The sequence below is a fragment of the Callithrix jacchus genome, chromosome 8 (assembly GCF_049354715.1).
Source record: "Callithrix jacchus isolate 240 chromosome 8, calJac240_pri, whole genome shotgun sequence".
Lineage (NCBI taxonomy): Eukaryota > Metazoa > Chordata > Mammalia > Primates > Cebidae > Callithrix > Callithrix jacchus.
The window spans coordinates 12,765,180-12,780,216 of NC_133509.1; the positions used below are offsets into that span (position 1 = coordinate 12,765,180).

Here is a 15,037-nt window from a genome sequence, read left to right on the forward strand (position 1 = left end):
TTGAATATATGCTCAATGAGGGGAGGGACTTTGTTTTCTTCACCACTGTATTCCCAAAGGCTCACAGATAGTAGAGTTCAGTAAGTATTACTAAATAAATATATAAATAATTTATTTAAAATTTTGAAATAAGGGTAAAATAGTTTTATGATACACATTCCTTAAACAATCCATTCAAATAAAGAAGTGTAATGTCATTGATAATTAAATGAAGTATATAATAAAAATTTTTATTATTACAATTAATGTGATTTGTACAACTCCACCCCTACTTTCCTGGATTGCAATAATCTCCCAATATAATAAAAATTTTTATTATTACAATTAATGTGATTTGTACAACTCCACCCCTACTCTCCTGGATTGCAATAATCTCCCAAATGGTCTTCCTTCTTCCACCTTTGCTTCCCACCACTGTCTATCACTATACAGACAAGTGATCCTTTTAAATCAAATGTCAGAGCATGTCACTGTTCTGTTCAAAATCTCAGTCTCACTTAGAACAAAAGCCAAAGCCCTTACAATCACCTAAAGGCCCTAATCATCTACCCCCCATTTCAATCTCTATTCTCCCCATAATTTACTCTGCTTTAAGACATACCATTTTCCTTATTGTTCCCAAAACATGCCAGGAATGCTCCATCCATGAAGCCTGTCACATAGACTGTTCTGTATATTTCAAACATTCTTTGGCTGTGATACGTGAATGATTAACTTCCTTACTGCCTTCAAATATTACTTTCAAATAAGGGCTTCCCTGACCACTCAATTTAAAATTGCAACCCATTCCCCACTACTTCCAATATCCTTTTATGCTACTCTAGGTTTTCTCTTTTACTACAGCACTTAATGACTTTCTAACATACTACTTTAAAAGTTATTTGTCTGAAATTTATTATCTATTTTCCTCTACTTTAAAAAGTTCAACATTCTGTGTTATCATTAATACCTAAAACAATGCCTAGCACATTACAGGTGCTCCATAAAGTATTTGCTGAATGAATTAATCTTCGAGCAGAGGTTTCTAGGTAGAGGAAATGTCAAGAGGAAAGGCCCTAAGAAAGTATGCCTATCATGACCTAAGAGCTAAAGAGGCAATGACAGCAGAAAAGAGTAAGTAAATGAGATAAGGAAGCCAGATCATGTGGGTCCTATTAGGCTCTTTTAAGGATTTTGGCTTTTACTACTCTTGAAGATAGTGAAAGCCCTTGGAAGGTTTTGAGCAAAGAGAGGCATTATTTGACTTACAGTTAAAAGGTCACTCTGAGTACTATATTGAGAAGTGGGGACAGGACACAAAGAATAAAGGAGGTACTCATAATTGTTTTGGATTAGTAATCCAGGCAAAAATTATGAGAGTTGGAATAAGGGTAGCAACAGTGGGAATGATGAAAAGAGGTCAGATTCTGGGTCTATTCTGAAAATAGAAACAAAAAAAATCTTACTTGATTATACACAGTATGAGAGAGTAAAAGACAATGCAATGCTGATGCGTGAGTAACAGCAAGGAAGCAGCTCAATTGAGATGGAGAAAACTGTATATAAAGCAGATTTTGGGGTGCAGATAAGGGGTTGAGTTTTAGAAATGTTAAATTTGAAACATCTACTAGACACCCAAGAGAAGAACTAAATGGAGCTAAGGTGAGCGGTCTGAAATGGACACGCAAGCTTGAGATGTCACCATGTGTCTGCTTCCCTATCCTTCAGAAAAAGTACATGAATTTTTAAAAAGTCAACTTACATAAAAACTCAATAAATGTTGAAATGTGTACAAAATCTTTAGATCTTAGCAAAGTGTTAATTTATATGACACTGTAAGTATCTGCTCTAACACCATTAAGAAATTAAATTTTCAGAAAAATAAAAAAAGAAAATACACACCATAAGACAGTGTGAGAAAAAATAAAACATTAAATTTACAGTTAAGCAAAGTAGCTCATGCCTGTAACCCCAGTGCTTTGGGAGGCCAAGGCAGGGGGATTGCTCGAGGCCAGGAGTTCAAGACTTGTCTGGGCAATGCAATAAGACCCAATATCAACAAAACATTTTGAAAATTAGTTGAGCATGGTGGTATATGCCTGTAGTTCAGTTATCTGGGAGGCTGAAGTAGGAGAATCACTCTAGCCCAGGAATTTCAGGCTATAGTGAGTTATGATCATGCCACTGCTATACTCCAGCCTCGGTGACAGAGCAAGATCCTATCTCTAAGAAAAGAAAGAAAAATTAAATTTAAAATTTTGTCATTAAAAACCCAATTGTTGTTCAGGCGCGGTGGCTCACGTCTGTAATCCCAGTACTTTAGGAGGCTGAAGTAAGAGGACTACTGGAGCTCAGGAGTTCGAGAGCAGCCTGGGATATGTAAGGAATCCCCAACTCTACAAAAAGTTAAAAATTAGTAGGATGTGGTGATGCTAAAAAATTAGCTGGATATGGTGGTGCTACTCAAGAGGCTAATGTGGGAGGATCACTTGAGCCCGGGAGGTCAAGGCTGCATGAGCAATGATCAGGACACTATACTACAGCCTGGGCAACAGAACAAGACCCTGTCTCTAAAAAAAACAAAAAGAAAAACCCAATTGTTTATTCAGAGCAGCTGCAGTAGAAAAAAAGAAAAAAGGGACCCAATTGTTGACAAAGTTATGAAAAAAAATCAACACTCTTGTATTTTATTGGTAGGAATTTAAAAAATCTTTTTTTTTTTTTTTTAAGGGGAAAGGGGAGCCAGTGAGTTCTCTCAAGCCCCTTTTTGTTTTGTTTTGTTTTGTTTTTTTGAGATGGAGTCTCACTCTGTCACCAAGGCTGGAGTGCAATGGCATGATCTTGGCTCACTGCAACCTCCACCTCCTGAGTTCAAGCGATTCTTCTGCCTCAGCCTCCCAAGTAGCTGGGACTACAGGTGCGTGCCACCACACCTGGCTAATTTTTTTAGTAGAGATGGGGTTTCACTGTATTAGCCAGGATGGTCTCAATCTCCTGATCTCATGATCCACCGGCCTTGGCCTCCCAAAGTGCTGGGATTACAGGCGTGAGCAAACACGCCCAGCCCCTCTGGATAAAAATCTTAATGTATATATATGCTTTGATCCAGAAATTCCAGGACGAGCCATAAGGAAGTAACTAATGCAGTACAGTGTTCAGGAGTTTGGTTCTGGAGTTCTGCAGCCTGAATGTGAATCTTGCTTTAACCACTTACTGAAGGTATGATCATGGGAAGGTAACCACCTCTTTAACTCTCACATTTTCTTCTTTGTAAAATGGGGAGAAAATACCTATTCGCGTGGTTGTTTGGATTAACTGAGTTACTGAATATGAATGACTTAGAACGGGGTATAGCACAGAAGAGCTAAATAAATGCAACTTGTTTTATAGAAGATTTAGTTATAAGTATGTTTGTAACAGCTTCCTTGCAATATTTTAGAAAATCCGAATCTAAAGTCTTTAGAAAAAAAGGTAATAAATAAATTGTGGCACATCCATGTAATACAATAATATTTAGCCATTCAATAATATATTTAATACACTGGTATTAAGTATATTTACTATTTAATATAGTAAAATGTTATCAACCTCCATAGTAAGCAAAGAAATGCAAATTAAAATTAGAACAATTTCTTGCTTGTTATGTAATCAATAATTTAAAACTCAATAGTTAAAAAAATAAAAAATAAAAAAGTCAATAATTGATAACCAATGTTGGTGAGGTATGGGAACCTAGGAAATAGCATTTTCATAAACTATGGCTGCTGGGAGTACAAACTGCCACAGTGTTTTCAGAAGAACATATCAACACTTTCAGAACGGTCAGTATACTCATGGACCCGTCAATTACACTTACACTTACTTATTCTTCCAGAGATACTCAAATACCCACAGAAAATGCACAGGGTTAATCGAAGCAGCATTGCCAGGAATGGAAGAAGCTGAAAATAACTTGTATTCACAGTCTGCATTTATATTTTCTGGAATAATATGCAGTTGTTAAAAGAATTAAGTAGAAAGTTATATAAACTGATAAAGATAGAAAAAAGGCTTATATCAGATATCAAGAAATTTCCATTTTTGGAATACTATCAAATCATAAAAAAAAGAATGCAGCAACATGGATGCAGCTAGAGGCGATTATCCTAAGCCAACTAATGCAGAAACAGAAAACCAAAGACTGCATTTTCTCACATATATGTAAGAGCTAAACATTGGGTATACCTGGACATAAAGTTGGGAACAAAAGACACTAAACTACCAGAGGGGGAAGACAAGGAGGAAAGCAAGGGCTGATAAACCACCTACTGGGTACTGTGCTCACTATATGAGTGATGGGTTCAATCACATCCTAAACCTCAGCATCATGCAATATATACCTTTATAACAAACCTGCACATATATCCCAATTTTAAAAGGGAAAAAGAAATACAAAAAAAAATCAATTTTTTTAAAAATAAAGGATTAATTTATTGTATATACCCCACATACATGAACACAAAAGGGTCTGGAAGGACACAAGTCAAATTGCTCATTGTTACCCCTCACAAAACATGGAAGTGGGAACAAGAATTTTCACTTTCTACTTCACAGATCTACAATTTATATACACCCTGCCCTCCAATTTCCTTTCAATATACATTCCTTCTTCAAAAAATTTAAAACAGCAATAAAAGAACAAAGACAAAACAGTTAAAGATCATGCACAGAAGAACTTTGGCTTTTATTAAGAGTAAGATGGGAAGCCATTAAGGGTTTTAAGTAGAGTAGTGGTATTATCTGATTTATGTTTTTAAAGGATCACTCTTATCCTTATGCAAAGAATAGGCTAGAGAGAGAAGAAATGGAAGAATTGATCAGTTAGATGGAAAACTATGGCCTGCATTTGGCCCAAGGTTTGTTCTTACATATCTAAACTAAGAATAGTTTTTGCTTTTTTAAAGGGTTAAAAAAAAAGATGACGATGGGACAGACTGTGTATGACCTATAAAACCTAATTTATTATCTAGCTCTTTAAAGAAGAAAGTTGACTGACCCCTGATTACGAAACTACTGCAATAATCCCTTTAAGAGACTATTATGGCTTAGACCAGGGTTATAGCAATAGAGGGGTTGAGAAGTGGCCATGTTCAAGATACATTCTGAAATTCGTTAACTGAGTTTATAAAAGAACTTAATGAGAAGAAAATAAAAGTTAAGTTTACTCCAAGGTTTTTCACTGTGAGTTACCAGAAGAATGGAATTACCATTTGCTAGACAGGGAAGATATGGGGATTAGCCGGGTTTGGAAGGGAACACCAGGAATTCAGTTTTGGACGTATTAAATTTGAGACGCTCCATTAGATAAGATACTCAAGAAGAAATGATGAATTAGAGAAGTCCAGATTAAACAAATTTAGAGGTCATCTACACAAGGCCTGTATGTAAACAATTAGATCACCAAAGGAGCATGTTTAGGTGGTAAAGATAAATGGTTTGAGGACTGAACCATGAGGCACTACATTGTGTTGAGATGGGAAGATGAAAAGGAATTAGGAAAGGCACAAAGGGAATGGCTGGTGCGGTAAAAGGAAAAAGTAAGAGTGTACTTAAGAAGAAAGTATATTTCTCCATGGCACTGTTTCAAGAAGGTAGAAGTAACCATGTACGTAGAAACCTGCTGAAAAATTAAGATGAAGAATTGATTTCTGGATATGACAAGAGAAATCTTGATGGAGTGATGGAGACAAAAGGCTGACTAGAAAGAGCAAAGTGAGAAATGAGGCAGAATATACTCAATTCTTTCTAGAATTTTTACTGTAAAGGATAATGGAATGCTTCAATGAAAGGAGAGGAGTGTGAGATCAAGAAGTTTTGCAAAGATAAGAAATATTTGCACGTTGGAGAAAATACGGAGGGAAAAACCAGTGATTTACAAAAAAAGTAGGGAGGACCGCTAAAGTCATGTCCTCAAATAGGTAAATGTATGGTGTGGGATCTAGTCCACAAATGGAAGGATACTCATGATTAGTGCATTGCTTTTGTAGTGGGCAGAAAGGGTGGGGGGAATTATTTTTTTAATTAAAAAAAAAGTTCTTTGCACAGTTTCTTTTGAAAGTACAACCAAAGTACTTTCAAAAAACTAAAATAACATCTTCAAAAACATAGTTTCCAATTCTGTAATTATAACATGCTGTTTAAAGAAAAGAGTTATTTAAAATTATGCTCTTTTCATCAGTGGTTAATTTTATCAGGGCAAACAAGTCACTTACCATACTGTTATTGAGATTCTTGTCAACTTTGCAGAACGTATGTGGTGGGCTCTCTCCTTTACTGGGTATAATAATACATATGTCAGTGACAGCCAATGTATTCTGAGTCATGTTTTCAGAGGCTCTTCGGTAAGTGATATAAATTCTTTGTGATGAGGTACTGCCACTAATATTTGCGGGACGCCCATAGGGAGTACTCTGAATAATTTCACAACCCTGTTTCAATCTTTCTTTCCAGTCATATAAAACCCTAAAAATAAATTTAAAAAAATAAATATACAAATACACAAAGCACTTTAAATATGAAAAGTAATATGCTCAGGCATCATCAACTAAGCTAAATATAGCAATATGGTAAAAATATTCCAATCTCACTGCAATTTTGAATTGCACGGTCTTGTATAAATTAATGAATAACATTTTTCCCCACCAAAAACTTAAATAATATAAGGAAAAATTCTGATAAACCATTGTGTTTGTTAATATAAACCAGAGTCTGGGGCAATGGCTCACACCTGTAATCCTAGCACTTTGGGAGGCTGAGGAAGGTGGATCGCCTGAGGTTAGGAGTTCGAGACCAGCCTGGTCAACATGGCAAAACCCCATCTCTGCTAAAAATCACAACAATTAGCCAGGCATGGTGGAGGGCGCCTGTAATCCCAGCTACTCAGGAGGCTAAGGCAGAAGAATTGCTTGAACCTAGGAGGCGGAGGTTGCAGTGAGACAAGATCATGCCATTGCACTCCAGGCTGGGTGACAAAGCCAGACGCTGTCTCAAAATATATATATACCAGAGAAAGGCAACAATTAAATGTGAAGGCACCTGTTTTGACATACTATTTAATATGGCTATTAATTTATTTTTGATCTCTAAAACAAGCATCTTCTTTAGAAAAAGCAACTTGCATCTTGGCCAAAGCTAAAATTTTACAAAAGGTTACTTGCCTAACTGTATATGGTCTGCTTACACGCTTTTATCTCCAGTACTTTCCTTAGCTTTAAGAGATTGTTTTAGGCTTTCTAAGATAATGTAATTTCAAATCCATCCTTAATCAAAAGTCTCAGTGAGGCACTAGGCTTTTATTTTTTCTTTGTTGGGGTAAAATTATAGGCTTTTAGTACAGGGTGGATCTGGCATCCATTCAGTAAGTTTTCCATACTTAAGCACTTAGGGACACTAAGAAAACAGATCGCTTAAATAATATTAGTTTATTCCCTCACTGAATTCATTGATTTGTACTTTAATGCCAAGTATCTGCCATTAGTTTAAAAAAAAAAAAAAAGCTTTTTTTTTTGTTTTCAGATGGAGTCTCACTCTGCCACCCAAGGCTGGAGTGCAGTGGCATGATCTCAAGCATGATGGCGTGTACCTATAGTCCCAGCTACTCAGGAAGTTGAGGCAGGAGAATCACTTGAGGCCAGGAATTTGAGGCTGTAGTGAGCTATGATCATGCCACTGCACTCTAGCCTGGGTGATAGAGATCGACACTGTCTCTTTAAAAAAAAAAAAAGGAAAAAAAAAAGAATCCATCTATAATGATCATTTTAACATGCTTAAAAGCCTTTTTCTTTCTTTTCTGTTTTTTGTTTTTGTTTTTGTTTTTAGATGGGGTTTCACCATGTTGGTCAGGCTGGTCTTGAACTCCCGACCTCAGGTGATCCAACCTCCTTGGCCTCCAAAGTGCATGATTACAGGCGTGAGCCACCGCGCCCAGCCAAAAGCCTTTTTCATACTTAAAAAATAATCAAAAATTTTCCAATCAGGTTAATACATTAATTTTCTAGTACTTTCCTGCAAATGTTTTTCAAATTCTCTCCCCTGCCTCTAACAGAAAGAAACCCAGGCAAGCTGAGACTGCTGGGAACTGTAGGATAAAGAAAGACAAAAGGAAACAGGAAGAGAATACAGGTTTTGGAATACAAACTTGTCTATTTTTCTAAATCTGCCATACATCTGTTAATGAACAAAATGAACAGTTAATCTCAAAATCTACAAGGCATATTATTTAGATCAATAACAGTAAGTCATTTTAAAAAAAATACTTACCCCAGATCTGTAAGTGGAGGCTTATCTCTTCCTCTTCTATAGCAAAGGTAAATCTGTGGCCCCACAAGACTTCCATTATTGAGATCAGCTGACAATCCAGTTGGGGTAACATCAATACAAATATAATCCCGTGGGACTTCCTCCCCAAGAGACTTGATAATAACTGAAACATCTGTAATAGGTTCTTTTGGTTTAGCTACTTTATGACAGGCATCATTGAAGTGAATTTCTTCTTCAAGAGGCTTTGAAACATCAGTTAATCCTGCTACAACAAAGTAGTCAGCAACACGAGGCCCCTTGTCTTCAATCATCTTCCATTACAGAAGGTTACATCTAAAAGGAAAGTAAAAGACTAGTACCCCCCCATAATCAGTGAAATAAAGTGATTTATGTGCAAATAAGAACAAACTACAAAAAGGGCACTACCTCCCTGATAAACACATTAGCATTATATATTTAACTTATATGTAAAAAGAATTTTTTTAACAATAAAAACAACTTTAGCATATATTATAAAAGTAATACATGAATTTCCAGTTTTGGCAATACAGAAACCTAGATTACCTAAATAGACAACAAAAAAAAAGACATCTTTTTAAATGCATAGTCTGGCCGGTGTGGTTGCTCACACCTGTAATCCCAGCACTTGGGAAGGTCAAGGTGAGTGTATCACCTGAGGTCAGGAGTTCAAGACCAGCCTGGCCAACATCGTGAAACCCTGTCTCTACGAAAAATACCAAAAATTAACTGGGCATTGTGGCAGGTGCCTGTAATCCCAGCTACTCAGGAGGCTGGGGCAGTAGAACCACTTGAACCTGGGAACCTGGGAGGCTGCAGTGAACTGAGATCATACCACTGCACTCCAGTCTATGCAACAAGAGTGAAACTCCATCTCAAACAAACAAACAAACAAATAAAGCATTGACTTTCAATTAATACTTTTAAATATAAATCTTACACAGACTTATAAGAATGAAAGGGAAATTCCCTGAGGAAACCAAAAGTCAGAATGCAGTCTATAAACTACCACTGAGTGGGGAAATTTACTGATCTCTTCAATAATCAAAAGGTTTTTATGTTTATTTTGTTTTATTTCTTCTGAGATGGAGTCTCACTTTGTTGCCCAGGCTGGTCTTGAACTCCTGCGGTCAAGTGATCCTCTCATCTCAGTCTATCAAAGTGCTGGGATTATAGGCATAAGCCACTGCACCTAATCTGGTTTGTGTTTCAGAAGGCATTAAAAGCATGTGAGATAAGACTTTCAGACAATACAGACAATTGGAACTAAGCCACCTGCATAAAGCTGAAAGTTTCAAAGAACTACACTCCCAGCCAAAGAGTCGTTTTAAAAGACCTAACCACTGACACAGGGAGATGATAAAGTTGCAGGGAGGGCTGCGGGGGAGTCTCCTCTGAGAATTTGTAACAATAAGCCTATTCACCCTTGGATTTGGGGTTTGAACTTATGTCATCTGCATGGTCCCAGGAAGCTACAAACTAAGAAATTAATAATAATTCCCAGGTTGACTGGGCATGGTGGCTCATGCCTGTAATCCCAGCACTTTGGGAGGCTGAGATGGGCAGATCACCTGACTTTGGGAGTTTGAGACCAGCATGACCAAAGTGGAGAAACCCCGCCTCTACTAAAAATACAAAATTAGCAGGGCGTGGTGGTGCATGCCTATAATCCCTGCTACTCGAGAGGCTGAGGCAGGAGAATCGCTAGAACCCAGGAGGTAGAGGTTGCAGTGAGCCGAGATCGCGTCATTGCATTTCAGCCTGGGCAACAAGAGCAAAACTCTGCCTCAAAAAAAAAAAAAAAAAGTTAACTGGGCGTGGTGGCTCACGCCTATAATCCCAGCGCTTTGGGAGGCTGAGGCAGATGGATCACGAGGTCAAGAGATCGAGACCATCCTGGTCAACATGGTGACACCCCGTCTCTACTAAAAATACAAAAATTAGCTGGGCATGGTTGTGCGCGCCTGTAGTCCCAGCTACTCGGGAGGCTGAGGCAGGAGAATTGCTTGAACCCAGGAGGCGGAGGTTGCGGTGAGCCGAGATCGTGCCATTGCACTCCAGTCTGGGTAACAAGAGCAAAACTCCGTCTCAAAAAAAAAAAAAAAAGTTTTCCCAGGCTAGTGATACCCCTTGGAAAGTAAAACAGTTCTAGAGGGTACAGCCTTAACCCAGGTCTTCCACAAACAAAGCCCAGGGGAAGTCAAGCTCCTATTCCAAAACTACAAAAAACACATACACACAAATCTATCAGAAATGAGTCTCAGCAGACATATCAAAGAGAAGAATTTCAAATAATAAAAGTAGGTAAGAGTATAATGCATGCTTATAACAAATTCAAAGCAAAAATACCCAAAATGGAATCTATCACATATTTGCAGTCTCCTTTGGTTGTCTGGTATCAATTAATTTTATTTATGTATTTATTTAATTTTGAGACAGGATCTCACTCTGTCTCCCAGGCTGAACTGGAGTGGCACAAACATGGCTCACTGCAGCCTTGACCTCCTGGGCTCAAGCAATCCTCCTGCTTCAGCCTTCCAAGTAGCTAGGACCACAGGTGTGCACCACCACACCTGATAGTTTGTTTTTGTTGTAGAGACCGGGTCTCACTTTGCTGCCCAGGCTCATCTCCAACTCCTGGAATCAAAAGATCCTTCTACCTCGGCCTCCCAAAGTGTTGGGATTATAGGCATGAGCCACCATATATAACCTATTTTTTTCTTTAACTAGGAAAATACATTCCACAGTACCATCATTATTTATATACCACTGTTATAGGAAAAAAGTTTAATCTAAAACAATTTTCCAGGGTTTGTATCATACTAGATACAGTTCCAACAAGTGCAAAGAAAAGAGTCCATGGACAAATAAATTAGGTATACACACTACAGGTCTCTTTGGATATTTACTGTATATATATATATATAAATACTAAATCCTCAGCAGTCTTTTGATAAAAGTAGCTGATAAACTTTGCTTCACTTAGGATTTCCCAAGTCTATTTGAACAAGGAACCATATTTTCCCACTTATCAACTAGAAACAATCCTTAGAAAATGCTAGTTTAAAGTAAACAAACTTCCCTTGCAGATCATAAAATATCTCAGTGCAAAGATATTCTTATGTAGTATATACTTGTTTATAATTATTAACATTTTCATCAAAATCCCAAAACTCACTTAGTTTTCTATATTGCTGTCATCAGGTTTCAGAATTCGTGACACATTTCTTGGAATCTGTATTCATGGCTCAAACGTCCTCTAAGTATTCCTACTGTTTTCTTTAAAAATGAGACTAAAGGATTAAATGTTCCTACTTGTTTTATTTAGATACTAATGGCGCCTATGCAGCAATTTCCTTACAGATAAGATTTTTGCACATAATAAAGGGCTTAACCTTTTCAGAAATGCCTCCTAGATGGACACTTGTAAAAAAGTGCTAACCACCTATTCTTCTGAGAAGGCTGTTAAATGCTAATTCATCACCCTAAGCTGATCGCATATAACAAATGCTCCAAAGAAAGAGCAGTTTTACCCAATTGACCATCTATTCATTTAAGAAAGTTGTAGAATAACAAATGCACTTTTATGTTTAACTTTTTTCTCCAATTAATTCGTCTTTGAAAACAATTTTTAAAGGGCTGCATAGTATTTTATTTTGTGGATATACCATTTTTGACCTATGTGCTTACTATCGATCATGTATTACTTTTATTTATCTTGTTAATATTTTTTGAAGGGTACAAAGAATAATCCTGATAAGCCTCTGGATACAACTCTAAGTATTTCTTCAGGATATATTTATTGAAATAGAATTATTAGGTCAAAGGTTATATCAGCCTATATAAGTGGTTATGTGTTTTCTTTCATGTGTACATGAATTTTATATTATAAGCTCTAAATATACATAATCTTAAAAATTACTTTGGTAGAGTATTTTCATTCCATCATAATGAAGAAACTAAAACATCCTTATTTTTCCTGAACACTAAGTTTCTGTTATTCAAACTAAAGCATGGGCAGGCGCGGTGGCTCAAGCCTGTAGTCTCAGAACTTTGGGAGGCCGAGGCACATGGATCACCTGAGGTCAGGAGTTTGAGACCAGCCTGACCAACATGGAGAAACGCACCTCTCCTTAAAAAATGCAAAATTAGGCCGGGCGCGGTGGCTGAAGCCTGTAATCCCAGCACTTTGGGAGGCCGAGACGGGTGGATCACGAGGTCAAGAGATCGAGACCATCCTGGTCAACATGGTGAAACCCCGTCTCTACTAAAAATACAAAAAATTAGCTGGGCACGGTGGCGCGTGCCTGTAATCCCAGCTACTCGGGAGGCTGAGGCAGGAGAATTGCCTGAACCCAGGAGGCGGAGGTTGTGGTGAGCCGAGATCGCACCATTGCACTCCAGCCTGGGTAACAAGAGCGAAACTCCGTCTCAAAAAAAAAAAAAAAAAAAAATGCAAAATTAGCTGGGTGTGGTGGTGCATGCCTATAATCCCAGCTACTCAGGAGGCTGAGGCAGGAGAATTGTTTGAACTCGGGAAGTGGAAGTTGCAGTGAGCCGAAATCGTGCCATTGCAGGCCAGCCTGGGCAACAAGTGCGAAACTCTGTCTCAAAAAAAAAAAAAGTTTTATGTCTTCCTATGTAGAAAGAAGGGTAAGAGGCCAGGCGCAGTGGCTCATGGCTGTAATCCCAGCACTTTGGGAGGCTGAGGTGGGCGGATCACTTGAAGTCAGGAGTTTGAGACCAGCCTGGCCAACATGGTGAAACCCCATTTCTACCAAAAATACAAAAATTCGCCAGGTATGATGGTGCATGCAATTTTGAGAGGCTGAGGAACAAGAATCACCTGAACCCAGGAGGCAGAGGTTGCAGTGAGCCAAGATCACGCCACTGAATGCCAGCCTGGGCAACAGAAGGAGAAAAGCCTCAAAAAAAAAAAGGGAAAGAGATATAGTACTATCATGAACACATGTATTTAATACTTTTTTTTGCAAAATACTACCACTTTATCCTTGGTATTCTTACTTCTACTTACTTTGCTAATGTTTTTTGATGGGTACAATGAATAATCTTGATAAACCTCTAGATACAACTCTCTCTTAGTATTTCTTCAGGACACATTTATTGAAATACACTTACTGACTAATAAGTCAAAGGTTATATCAGCCTTTATAAAGAAATATTTGAGATAATTTATAAAACTCCTTTTCATTAGATCTTCCTAGTTCACAAAGTTTAGTAATTTGATCTCATTCACAATTGAATACAGGAAATAACTACTAAAAGGGAACAGTATTCTTTACATTGAATATTTTGTCTCTAATAAATAGTGTCAAATTAATAGTGATCCCAGGCACATCTTAAGACATCTTTCAATGAATTACTTTGTATCACATGCTACCCATAATTATTATGTGAAGAATATATTTGAAATTCTTAAGAGTTCTGGAAAATTAAGGTTTCACTGTGTTTAATACAGAAAACAGCTAACTAAAACAAATCAAAATGAAAGCCAAAAACTACTTATACATTACCGAAAGTCTCTCTCTGAAAAAGATGACAGATCTCAGTGTGTGAGCTCCGCAGCCTCAGAGTTTGAGAAATAACTGTATTAAAAAGAGTAAGAATTGGACTTAAATTCATTCTAATCAAATATTTCCCCCAATATGCCTGTGGATACTTAAAAGTTCTGTTAACAGTCATAATTATTAAACTGATTGCATTTATTGTTTTCTTATGGTTAAGAGTCAATAAGCAATTTTTAAACACAAGCTCTTCAGGAAACACATTTCAATAAAGAATAAATACATACTTTAAAAACAAAACATGCTGAAGAGGCAATAAGGGGAAAAAAGGAAAAGAAAAAACTAGCAGGTAAGGGGGAGAAAAGAAAGCAAAAAGAACAAACAAGGGCACAAAAGAGGAAATGTATATAGGGCAAGGTGCATGAGAAAGAACATGCCTATTGTACAGAGCCTCATTCACAGAGGAAAAATGTATACATTTAACGTAATTTAAATATAGACTCAAGTAACTTCCATATCAAAAAAAGTTTCAAAGAAGTCTTTCCCTTTATTACAAATTTCAAAGATAGTATAGTCAGCCTTCTGTATTCATGAGTTCCACATCCACACCATAGATTGAAAAGATTTTTTTTTTTTTTTGAGGCAGTTTCACAATGCCCAGGCTGGAATGCAGTGGCACGATCTCAGTTCACCACAACCTCCACTTCCTAGGTTTAATCGATTCTCCTGCCTCAGCCTCTCGAGTAGCTGGAATTACAGGCATGCACCACTATGCCCAGCTAATTTTTTGTATTTTAGTAGAGACAGGGTTCCACCATGTTGGCCAGGATGGTCTCGAACTCTCAACTTCAAATGATCTGCCTGCCTTAGCCTCCCAAAGTGCTGGGATTACAGGCATAAGGCACCAAGCCCTGCCCGATAAGGTATTTTTTAAAAACAATAAAAATAACAGACTGGGCTCAGTGGCTCACATCTGTAATCCCAGCACTTTGGGAGGCCAAGGCAGGAGGATCACTTGAGCTCAAGAATTCAAAGCCAGCATGGGCAACATAGTGAGACCCCATATCTAAAAAAAAAGTAAGAAAGCCAGGCAGGGTGGTGCATGCCTGTAGTCCCAATTTAGGAGACTGAGGCATGAGAATCACTTGAGCCCAGGAAGCTGAGGCTGCAGTGAGCCCTGATCATACCACTACACTCCAGCCTGCGTGATAGAATTA

At 37.7% G+C, this 15,037-nt stretch overlaps 1 protein-coding gene across 10 annotated transcripts in view; it reads right to left on the reverse strand.

The window, feature by feature from the left end:
• Nucleotides 1–15,037, reverse strand: part of DENND4A (DENN domain containing 4A) — a 120,878-nt gene that overhangs the window by 88,619 nt on the left and 17,222 nt on the right. For 6 of the 10 annotated variants that reach the window (XM_002753255.6, XM_009005087.5, XM_009005086.5 and 3 more), the window contains exons 2-4: nucleotides 13,830–13,901; nucleotides 8,278–8,610; nucleotides 6,231–6,480 (exon numbers count right to left, since the gene is read on the reverse strand). In XM_002753255.6, the coding sequence (XP_002753301.4) occupies nucleotides 6,231–6,480; nucleotides 8,278–8,588 (561 nt within the window). In that variant the 5' untranslated portion in view covers nucleotides 8,589–8,610; nucleotides 13,830–13,901. Of the gene's footprint in view, nucleotides 1–6,230; nucleotides 6,481–8,277; nucleotides 8,630–13,829; nucleotides 13,902–15,037 lie in introns of those variants that run through there. The other 4 variants (XM_078333424.1, XM_078333423.1, XM_078333426.1 and 1 more) reach the window with 2 other exon arrangements.